We start from the raw sequence: 12,542 nt of genomic DNA, 5'->3' as shown, positions 1-12,542 counted from the left end.
TAGGCGGAGAAGATGGTGAGATCCACTGACTACTGATCCTATTTGTGCATCCATGGTCATGTCTGAGTCAAAGATGACTCCGAGGCTTTTGACTTTGTTGCTTGCTTGGGGTAATGGTTTTTCCAAGGATAGTGGGTGGTGTCCATGTGGTCCTAGAGTTAGGTTTTTGATTTGCGTGAAGGAGAAGAAGTTCTGCGTGTTTCTGACCTGAAGCCTCCTAGTTTCACTGTCTGCAATCGATGCGTTCATAGACATCAACTCAAAGGGCCAGATTCACGTAGCTCAGCGGATCTATAGATCCGCTCGATCTACGTGAATTAAGATCCGCTCCCGCAAGTTTAGGAGGCAAGTGGCTAATTCACAAACCACTTACCTCCAAACTTGCGACGGCGGATCCTAAATCCCCCGGCGGAATTCTAATTCTGCAGCTAGGGGAGTGTACTATTTAAATCAGGCGCGTTCCCGCGCCGATTTAAATGCGCATGCGCCGTCCGGGGAATTTCCTGGCGTGCATTGGTCCCACTGACGTCACTAGGACGTCAGTGGTTTCGACGTGAGCGGGACTTGCGACGCGCGTGTTCGTGAATCAGCGTACGCAAACGACGTTGGAAAATTAAAATTTGACGCCGGAACGCCAGCTATACTTAACATTGGCTGCGCCTGCTAAAAACAGGGGTAAGTATACGACGGGAAAACCGCTACGGAAACGACGTAAGAACACTGCGACGGGTCCGTGTACGTTCGTGAATTTGCGTATCTCGCTGATTTACATATTATTTATCGTAAATCAGCGGGAACGCCCCCGGCGCCATTTTTAAATTGAAAAAAAGATCCGACAGTGTAACACATTGTAACACTGTCAGATCTTAGCCCTATCTATGCGTATCTGATTCTATGAACCAGGCGCATAGATAGGACCAGTGTAAGTCAGAGATACGATGGCGTATCTGTAGATACACCGTCGTATCTCTTTGTGAATCTGGCCCAAAATATATAACCAGGTTCCTGTGAGCTCTGACTTGCCGCTCAGCTCCATGGACAGAGCCTGTCCTGGCCTCCAACACAGATCCAGATTACACCTGATCTATCCTCTATTAAGGTGTGCAGCAAGACCCTATTGATTGGGAAGGAAAACATTTTGTCATTACCTCATATCACCCCCAGGTGGCTGCTATATAATCCAATGGACCTCTAGACTTGGGATACCATCTATCTGCAAAGATGTTGTGCACTATTTCCTTTTAAAGGAACATATGACCTGTGAGTCCCCAGCTGTATAAATATTATATGTGTCTGCCTTTCTGAAATTATAGAGGAAGTAAACCCTCATGGGTGTTACTTCCTCTTTGTTTCCCTGCAAAGGTAAAGTGTGTTCCAAACACAGGAAGTTGTCATCACAAACCGCCAATAGGCAGCTAAAGATAGAACAGGACACATGTCCTGTTTGTGTTCCAAACACAGGAAGTTGTCATCACAAAGCGCCAATAGGCTAGGGTGACCAGACATCCCCAGTTTCAGGGGACAGTCCCCTGATTGAGGACACTGTCCCTGGACCAAGTCTGTCCCTGGTTTTGTCCTCAGATTGGATTTAATAGGGGGCAGAGGCAATTTCAAAGACAGTCAGTGCTGAACTAGCTTAAGGGGTTGCATTTTTCCCATTACCTGTGCCCCTTTCTGATGATCATGTGCTGGTCGGAGCGGAGGGAATATTTCTTCAGTTTCGGGTGCATGCCCATTCAGCTTTGCTGGCATGTTCTTCTGCCTTGGCTCAAATCCTGGCCAGCCGTCTGCCTACCTCCTTGCCTTCCCTGGCAGAGTGATCTTCCTCCACTCCCCATCCAGTAGTAACCAGGGCCCGAAGAGTGAGGCCCCATACACACGAGAGGATTTATCCGCAGATACGGTCCAGCGGACCGTATCCGCGGATAAATCCTCTCGAGGATTTCAGAAGATTTCTATGCGATGGCGTGTACACACCATCGCATTGAAATCCGCGCTGAAATCCTCTGGCGATGACGTGTCGCGCCGTCGCCGCTATTATGACGCGGCGACGGGCGCGACGCTGTCATATAAGGAATTCCACGCATGCGTCAAATCATTACGACGCGTGCGGGGAATCCCTTTGGACGGATGGATCCGGTAAGTCTGTACAGACAAGCGGATCCATCTGTTGGAATGGATTCCAGCAGATGGATTTGTTGAGCATGTCAGCAAATATCCATCTGCTGGAAATCCATCCCAGAGGAGATTTCTCCGCGGATAAATATCCGACGGAGTGTACACACCATAGGATCTATCCGCAGAAACCCATTTGCTGGGATTTATCTGCGGATGGATTCTATGGTGTGTATGGGGCCTAAGACTTGAGAGGCTGTGAGGCGGGCGGCGACAGGCGGAGAGTCGCTGATTGTTGCCATTACTAGTAAAGAAATCCCTGGATTTAATTTTAAAAATCTGGTCACCTTTACCTAAGTGTTTTCTGTATTGTGTAACACAGTGGGCCCCCCACCCCTCAGCGCCAGTGTTCAGTGAACGTGTTGCACCCATGGTGGCGGGACGGCTCTTGTTCTGGGAGGATGTCATATGTCATATGCACGGCGATCGGTGGTGAGATGTGTTCCTTGGACACAGCGGATCACCAATCACGGTAAAGAGCCAATGACATAGGATCTTCACCATGTGATCAGCTTTGTCCAATCACAGCTCATCACATTTAAACATCTGTCAGTTATCGGCAATTCCTTTCCTCAGCGCTGTCACTGTCTGAGGAGACGTAAGCCAATAAGCGTTTTTTCTGTGACACGGGACATTTACATTGATAATCAGTGCAGCATATCAGTCCCGCTTATCAGTGTCCATCAGTGCCAACTCAGTGTCCACCAGTGCAGCCTATCAGTGTCCAGCAGAGCCAACTCAGTGTCCACCAGTGCAGCCTATCAGTGTCCATCAGTACCAACTCATCAGCACCCATCAGTGCAGCCTATCAGTGTCCATCAGTGCAGCCTATCAGTGTCCATTAGTGCAGCCTATCAGTATCCAACCGTGCAGCCTTGAGACGATTTTGTTCGCATTTGTAGCACTATACAAGTTACTCACTCACTCTATCAGTGTCCATCAGTGCTGCCTATGAGCTGGCAAAGTGGTTGTGACAGACTCACCCGGGACAGGGGCTTTTGGAGGGGACTGAATGCTAGCCTCTTGCCTTGCGATCATGGGCCCTGGCATTTGGGGGAACGGTGCTCTTTGTGAGCTGTATGCCTGGGGACCCTGTGTATGCCATATTAGAGTGACTGATTCATACTGTTGGGACATACAGTGTAAGGAGATGCTAATGACGTCACCTCCAGCCATATGTCTGTTCTCTGTGCTAATTGACACTGTTATTGTGTGAAGATGTCCTCTGTTTACACTTATGATAATGTGTATTGTATAGCAGGATAGCGAGGAGACGTGACGTCTACCCTGAAAGGTCATATCTATGAGTCACCTCGTCTGGGTAAATGATTAGTTAATTAGCTCATGTTAATTTATGTTCTGGTTACCTCCTCTTTAACTGTATATAAGGTTGTATTCTTGGTTCTAATAAACATTCCATGTTCAGCAGACAAACAAGTCTCGTCTCGTTGTGTGCTTGTGAGCAGCTGGAATATCTGATATCTATATCCAGACTGATAGGAAGGGGTATATGACGGAAGCACTCAAGCGGAGTGTGGGACGATCCGTTACAGTGGTGCCCGAGCCTCTTATTCCATCTTGCAGCACGGGTGATGAGCGGGGACTTGTGCTGTGCAGAATACATTTTGGCCAAAATTTCTGAAGAAATTCGATTTTTTTCTGTTAGATATTTTTTATACACGTGGCAGAAAGTAAAATGTTTCTATTTTTCTAAATGTTCTGTCTTTTTTTATATATAATAAAAACCCCAGTGGAGATCAATCTTCTAGATTGTAAGCTCTAACGAGCAGGGCCCTCTGATCCCTCCTGCATTGAACTGTACTGTAACTGTACTGTCTGCCCCATGTTGTAAAGCGTTGCACAAACTGTTGGCGCCATATAAATCCTGTATAATAATAAAAATAATAACCACCAAAAGTTGGCCTGGTCCTGAAGGAGGGAAAACCCCCCAGAGCTGAGGTGGTTTGCACAGTGATTTCCTATGATGGTTAGCTCCATCTAGTGGACATAATATATATATTTTTTTTTTAAAGGCCCCAATCAGTAAAATTACAACAATACCGCACTATGGCCACTAGAGGGAGCCAATGATCATAGGAAGTCACTGTATGAAATAAAATATGGACAACATTCATCACAGCTGGGTGAATTCTTGTCATTTTCATTCAACAATAAAAAAGTGCAAAGCTTACATCACAAAATGTATCAACGAAAAGTGATGATTCCTTTTTTCTATTTCAATGTTTTTTATTGGAAGTTCTCTTATTGAACAATCAGTTACAGAATACAAAGTGCTACAAATCACAAGTGGCATTGTCCATCCTTGTGTAGATAGACATATCACATTGACATGGAAGTGTACTACATCCATATACTAGTAAAGGGATCATATCCCATCTGTACAAATCCTATACACTCTATTGTAACCACTTCCAAGAATATGACATCAAAGAACCATCAACTGAGAACAAAGAGAGTAAAGAAAACAAATATAATAAAGATAAAACCCGCTTGCCTGGGAATAGCCAATGATGTAGGCGGAGTCTGACGTACAAGTGGGCGGGGTCACCCGTCACATCATAGGGTAAGCCCTGGCTTTCCCCGCTTGTCAGGGAATAGCCAATGACGTAGGCGGGTCTGACACACGAGGGGGCGGGGTCACCCGTCACATCATAGGGTAAGCCCCAGCTTTCCACGCTTGCTGGGGAATAGCCAATGACGTAGGTGGGACCCTGTCATTGGCTATCAACAAAAGGTTGATAGGTTGGCTAGACTTGACTGATCCTGAAGACCACCATCATTGGGACTTTGAGTGAGGTGTAACACGCATGGCCGCTGAATACAAGGTACCCCATTCTAAAATGTAAAAACGATTCTAATAATGTTACATCATGCAGCAGATTCCATACACGTAGGACACCCAACATTGGAGGTGATTTATTCTTCCAAAGTAAATACACCTTTGTACACTGCTACTGACTAGTATTCCAATGTTTCTCACCTCCCTCACTCAGCTAATGAGACCCTAGTGCCGATGGAGAGGGGCAGGGAAGGGCAAACAAGGATGATGTGCAGGAACCCGACTTTCTCCTTATCAACCAATGACATCATCCCTGGTACAAAGGATGTTGGTGGCTAGAAGGTCATAATGGTGCGCAATGAAAACCTGTGGCTTTGTGTAGCTAAAAGGCAAGCTTAGTCCACCTGTTGGCTTGTATACCATTTTTGACCAATTTTTAGGCATTTTGCTAAGGCACCCCTGAAGAATCCTGAAGACCCCCCCCCCCCTCCCCCCGGGGGGTTCCTGGGCACCCTGGATGAAAAAGTCTGCTCTAAACTGATGATGACGCCTCAGCTATGAGCAATTCTTGGATACTAAAGATTGGTCTCATTCCACAGAAACACACAATTATTTTTTGTTCAATAAATTCTTTATTACAATTTTACTATTAACAAGATTGTAGTCAGAATGTAAGGAAACAGTAAAGGTAGAAAATCCACAGGTCAGGAAAATAACTTGTCTGGAATGTGGAGGCGGAGTCATTATTAATGTGTGTACAATACAATACACAACGTGTTACATTATAACAACAAAGAATTGTAGAAAAGGTTAAAACACAGAAAACGGGGAAAAGGTAGAACATAAACCCGGATAGTAAAGGGGTTGTAAAGGTACAATTTTATTTCCCTAAATATCTTCCTTTCCCTTAGTGCCGTCCTCCTTCACTTACCTCATCCTTCCATTTTGCTTTTACATGTCCTTATTTCTTCTGAGAAATTCTCACTTCCTGTTCTTCTGTCTGTAACTCCACACAGTAATGCAAGGCTTTCTCCCTGGTGTGGAGTGTCGTGCTCGCCCCCTCACTTGGACTACAGGAGAGTCAGGACGCCCACTAACACACAGCTTTTTTCTCTATCTGCAACGTAGAGAGCGTCCTGACTCTCCTGTAGTCAAAGGGACACTCACTCCAGGGAGAAAGCCTTGCATTACTGTGTGGAGTTAAAGACAGAAGAACAGGAAGTGAGGATTTCTCAGAAGAAATAAGGACATTTAAAAGCAAAATGGAAGGATGAGGTAAGTGAAGGAGGACTGCACTAAGGGAAAGGAAGATATTTAGGAAAACAAATTGTACCTTTACAACCCCTTTAAGGTGAAATTTGCGTATGAGGAAAACCTCAACAATTACCACCAAGTATTCATCCAGCTGAGACAAATAAGGAGATCTTTTTTATTGTAATTAACACAGTGATTTCCTATGATTGTCAGCTCCATCTAGTGGCCATAATGAGGTATGTATCTTAAAATGCCTCTATCAGTAAAAATAGTGCAATACTGCATTATGGCCACTAGATGGAGCCAATGATCATAGGAAATCACTGTACGAAATAATAAAAATGGCCAAAATTCATCAGAGCTGGGTGAACACTTGACTTGCCTGACGAAGAGGTCCTGCGTGGCCACGAAACGTTGCACTTCTTGTGATGCTTTCTTTGCATTAAAACTTTCGGACGTTATATATGATCCGTGGTGTGCTGGCGAATATGTTCATCTGGGTGAACACTTGTCACATTTGTTCAACTTTTTTTAATAGACCACTAAGTGTTTGCAAAGCTTACTTTACAAAATGTACCAACAAAAGGTACTAGGTAGTGACACCATTTTTATACTGCTATCAATGGCCAACACAGTGCAACACTTCATCCATGTCTTTGGTGATCTCCTTATGTACTGCTTCTTATATGTTTGAAGATCAGCCATGGAGTATATCTGAGGGGTATATCAGGGTGTGCTTCTTCCCCACATGAGAGCTGTGATGTCCAGCAACATTCATATACAAGACATTTCCCGCACTCAAACCACTAATACACCTTAATGCCGCGTACACACGACCGTTTTTCGGGTTCTAAAAAATGACGTTTTTAAGGGTCTAGAAAAAACAACATTTTTTTCAACCCGATCATTAATACGGCCTTGCCTACACACGATCGTGAAAAAAAAATGCTTTAGCAAAGCGCGGTGACGTACAACTTGTACGACGGTACTATAAAGGGGAAGTTCCATGCGGATGGCGCCACCCTTTGGGCTGCTTTAGCTGATTTTGTGATAGTAAAAGACGATTCGCGCTTTTCAGGCCTGTTACAGCGTGATGAATGTGCTATCTCCATTACGAACGCTAGTTTTACCAGAACGAGCGATCCCGTCTCATAACTTGCTTCTGAGCATGCACGTTTTTTTCACGTCGTTAAAGCCCACACACGACCATTTTTTACAACTTTAAACACAACAACGTTAAAAACGTTGTGAAAAAATTGAGCATGTTCGAAATTTTTAATTCCCATTTTTTAGATCGTGAAAAATGCTCTGGAGCCCACACACGGTCGTTTTTAATGACTTTAAAAAAAAATTAATTTTTTAGAACCCGAAAAACGGTCGTGTGTACGTGGCATGAGGGTTGGGTTGGACCCTGATGTACAGGAAGATAGGACTTTGGTGATGAACATTTCCCACACTCAGGACAGGAATACGGCTTCTCCCCCGTGTGAGATCTCTGATGTCTGTAAAGATGCGACTTGTTTGAAAAACATTTCCCACACTCAGGACAGGAATACGGCTTCTCCCCTGTGTGAGATCTCTGATGTCTGTAAAGATCACACTTCTGTGAAAAACATTTCCCACACTCAGGACAGGAATACGGCTTCTCCCCCGTGTGAGATCTTATATGCAGATCAAGAGAACTTTTACGATTGAAACACTTCCCGCACTCAGTACAGGAATGCCTCCTATCTGTTGGAAGGACGGCACCATCCCTCACAGTCTGAGGTTCCTCAGGATAAGAGGAAGACGATGGTCCGGCACCGTCCCTCACAGTCTGAGGTTCCTCAGGATAAGAGGAAGACGATGGTCGGGCACCGTCCCTCACAGTCTGAGGTTCCTCAGGATAAAAGGAAGATGATGGTCCGGCACCATCCCTCACAGTCTGAGGTTCCTCAGGGTAAGAGGAATACGATGGTCGGGCACCGTCCCTCACAGTCTGAGGTTCCTCAGAATAAAAGGAAGACGATGGTCCGGCACTGTCCCGCACAGTCTGAGGTTCCTCAGGATAAGAAGAAGACGATGGTCCGGCACCGTCCCTCACAGTCTGAGGTTCCTCAGGATAAGAGGAAGACGATGGTCCGGCACTGTCCTGCACAGTCTGAGGTTCCTCAGGATAAGAGGAAGACGATGGTCCGGCACCGTCCCGCACAGTCTGAGGTTCCTCAGGATAAGAAGAAGACGATGGTCCGGCACCGTCCCTCACAGTCTGAGGTTCCTCAGGATAAGAGGAATACGATGGTCCGGCACCGTCCCGCACAGTCTGAGGTTCCTCAGGATAAGAGGAAGACGATGGTCCGGCACCGTCCCTCACAGTCTGAGGTTCCTCAGGATAAGAGGAAGACGATGGTCCGGCACCGTCCCTCACAGTCTGAGGTTCCTCAGGATAAGAGGAATACGATGGTCCGGCACCGTCCCGCACAGTCTGAGGTTCCTCAGGATAAGAGGAAGGCGATGGTCCGGCACCGTCCCGCACAGTCTGAGGTTCCTCAGGATAAGAGGAATACGATGGTCCGGCACCGTCCCTCACAGTCTGAGGTTCCTCAGGATAAGAGGAATACGATGGTCCGGCACCGTCCCGCACAGTCTGAGGTTCCTCAGGATAAGAGGAAGGCGATGGTCCGGCACCGTCCCGCACAGTCTGAGGTTCCTCAGGATAAGAGGAAGGCGATGGTCCGGCACCGTCCCGCACAGTCTGAGGTTCCTCAGGATAAGAGGAAGACGATGGTCCATCTATACTGTGTGGTGCCGGTTGGACATTTGAGGTAGTCGGGTTTTCTCCTGGACTATACTGTGTGATGTCCTCATCTTCTACTTTACAGTCTGGAGACAAAGTGAGACATTCCTCTGAGGTTTTCCTCATCTCCCGTCCATCTACTAAAATAGAAATAAAAAGATTATTACTAGACATGAGCAGATTGGTTCCCCTACACCAGGACTCCGCCCACACCAGGCAGCTTTGTCTCTGAGGATCTTACAATTCCCCCCTCAAGGAAAATAGAAAATGGGTCCTCTGATCTCCTACCAGATCATTTCTTTATTCATGGACATTAGTCAGAGAGTGAGGACACAATGAAGCCCTGTACACACGATTGGATATCTGATGGAACCTAATCCGATCGATTTTTTCGTCGGATATCCGATGAAGCTGACCTTCATTAGTGATGCCTACACACCATCAGTCAAAAATCCGTTCGTGTCCAACACAGTGACGTAAAACACTACGACGTACTGAGAAAAATGAAGTTCAATGCTTCCGAGCATGCGTCGACTTGATTCTGAGCATGCGTGGATTTTTGACAGATGGACTTACCCACAGACAATCGTTTTTTTTCTATCGAAAATTTAAAACAGGTTCTATTTTTTTTCACCGATGGATAAAAAACAATGGGGTCCACACACGATCGGTTCATCGGATGAAAACGGTCCACCGGTCCGTTTTCATCAGACGAACCGATCGTGTGTACAGGGCTTAAGAACTGTCATTTATAGGAGTGAGAGTGATGAGGGGATTATAGGATGAGTGTCCCCTCCCCCTCTATCACTCATTGCCATCTTCCCAACACAAGAAGTCCTGCACTCCCTGATCTAGTCCATGATTTAGTCATGAATAACAGTGGGGCTGAGCCCCACCAGAGGTCAGAGAGTGAGGATGTGGGAAGAACAACCAAGATGAAGACTGGACTGATCCTGAAGACCACCATTATTGGGTTATTGACTCCTCCCTCTTTATCACTTTCTTTTTAAGGTTCAAAAGATTATTATCAACATGTAAAAGTTTGTGCTCCAATCAAATCATCAGATATAAATCAAACCACTATGAAATAAGTAAATAGGAAATTGCTCATATAATACCCAGATATGAGATATAACAGAACTGCTCCGATATTGGTTAATGAACGAAAACAGAAGAAAAATATGAGAGAGAGACTGAAGTTCTGCTTTCCTTGGAGCGCCGCCTGTCTCTTAAAGCCCAGCCCCCTGACTATCGGCAAGCTGTATTGGCTGAGAGAAGCAGGCTCCCATCAATCCTTTCCCTTTCCTATGCAGTTCCACACATTGCACTCATTCACATTATCTCTTTGGTGCCCTCTGCTGGCCTTTTCTAAATCAGCAAACACAATTCCATCCCCAGCCCATAATACTAGTACATTAACCACTTGCCGACCAGCCGCCATCAGCAGGTTGGCTCGTTCCAACGAATCACCATACTGGTATGTTGGCTCCTTTAAGAGCCATAGCAGGTGCAGGCGCGTGCCCGCTGCACTGCAGGGGACCTGATGCGTGTGGCAGGCAGCTGCGAGGTCCGTTGTCCACCCGAGATTGTGACCACGGGAGCAAGAATGGGGATCTGTGTGTGTAAACAGATCCCCGTTCTGACAGGAGAGGAGAGACAGATCTGCTGTTCCTAGCAATCAGGAAAAGCGATCTCTCTCCTCCTCCAGTCAGCCCCTCCCCCCCCACAGGGAGAAACACATATAACCCTGTGATCGCCCCCTAGTGTTAACTCCTTCACTGCCAGTGACATTTACACAGTAATCAGTGCATTTTTATAGCTCTGATCTCTGTATAAATGTCAATGGTCCCAAAAATGTGTCAAAAGTGTCCGATGTGTCCACCTAAATGATGCAGATCGCCGCCATTACTAGTAAAAATAATATCCCATAAGTCTAAATCTATCCCCTATTTTGCATAAGCTATAACTTTTGCACAAACCACTCAATATACGCTGATTGCTATTTTTTTTTACCGAAAAAAATGCATTACAATTTACCGAAATTTTTTTTTTATTTTAGTTGACTAAAACGTACTGCAGATTTTAGTTGAGTAAATACAACGAAAACTAAAACAATTCAGATTCAGATGACTAAAATACAACTAAAACTAAATAAAAATTTGACGTCAAAATTAAAATCGCAGAGGAGATACACTGTGCATGTCTAATGATGTGTGTGACAGATATTTCTATGTAATAAAGTGAGAGATGTTATAGATTAGGGATGAGCCCAACACCCTCCCCCCCCCCATTCGGTTTGCACCAGAACCTGCGAACAGACCAAAAGTTTGTGTGAACTTTAGAACCCCATTAAAGTCTATGGGACTCGAACGTTTGGAATCTAAAGTGCTAATTTTAAAGACTTATATGCAAGTTATTGTTATAAAAAGTGTTTGGGGACCCGGGTCCTGCCCCAGGGGACATGTATCAATGCAAAAAAAGTTTTAAAAATGGCAGTTTTTTCGGGAGCAGTGATTTTAAATGACTTTTTATCCTTCAGAAATGACACTTTGTGCAGGAACAGTTCTAAGCACGGGAAACATGCGCTGCTTTACAGGCATACTATAGACACCCCCCCCCCCCAGGAAATTTAAAGGAATATTTCACTTTTAGCATTATTAAAATCACTGCTCCCGAAAAAACGGATGTTTTTTTAAAAATGTTTGCATTAATACATGTCCCCTGGGGCAGGACCCGGGTCCCCAAACACTTTTTATAACAATAACTTGCATACAAGCCTTTAAAATTAGCACTTTAGATTTCTCCCATAGACTTTTCCAGGGTGTTCTACGGCTTTTCGAACTTGCCGCGAACGCCCCAAATTGTTCGCTGTACGGCGAACAGGCAATGTTCCAGTCGAACATGAGTTAGACTCGAACTCGAAGCTCATCCCTATTATAGATCTATACTGTGTGGAGAGTTCTTCTAGTCTTGGGTCTGAGACTATACAGACATATCCCTCCACCCGGCACTGCCAGCAAACATCAGAACTAGTAACCCCGGGAGAATTGCTCTGTCACAGATCTCGCTAGATCCGGGTATGAATGAATGAATGAATGAAAAACGTATAAAGCGCGGCGCATGCGAACTGAATCGCTTCTGGGCGCTAGTTGTTCGTGTCTCATGACATCAAAAGAGCAGAGTTTTGATTCGTCTTCTGAAAGTCAGGTGGTTTTCCTCCAACCGAATGCTGGTTGGTAAAGCGTTCCATAGTCTAGGACCCTGAAAAGCAAACCTTCTTTCTCCTTTGGACTTGTATTTGGTTTTTGGTACCTTGACCAGATTTTGGTCGGTGGATCGCAGAACGCGATTCGAATTGTGAGGTTCTATCTTGTCGCAAAGATATTGCGTCGCCTTCCCATGGATGCACTTATGTGTCAGGCAGAGTGCTTTAAATGCAATTCTGTCTTTTACTGGCAGTGGCAGCCAGTGAAGGGTTCTCAGTGAAGGTGAGATTGATTCCCATTTTTTTTTCCCAGTCACCAGTCTGGCGGCCGT

The 12,542-nt window shown here is 45.4% G+C and overlaps 1 protein-coding gene across 1 annotated transcript in view; it reads right to left on the bottom strand.

Moving 5' to 3' along the window:
- The window catches only part of LOC120927339 (zinc finger protein 260-like), a gene marked incomplete at its 5' end in the record, with an annotated part of 51,740 nt that extends 43,920 nt beyond the window's left edge, over positions 1 to 7,820 (bottom strand). Inside the window, one exon of the mRNA XM_040337936.1 lies at positions 7,617 to 7,820. Coding sequence (XP_040193870.1) covers positions 7,617 to 7,820 — 204 coding nt within the window. The remainder of the gene's footprint in view (positions 1 to 7,616) is intronic.
- Between the last annotated feature and the right edge of the window lie 4,722 nt (positions 7,821 to 12,542).

Source organism: Rana temporaria, chromosome 2, assembly GCF_905171775.1.
Source record: "Rana temporaria chromosome 2, aRanTem1.1, whole genome shotgun sequence".
NCBI classification, from domain to species: Eukaryota; Metazoa; Chordata; class Amphibia; order Anura; family Ranidae; genus Rana; species Rana temporaria.
This window is presented reverse-complemented; position numbering and strand designations above follow the sequence as displayed.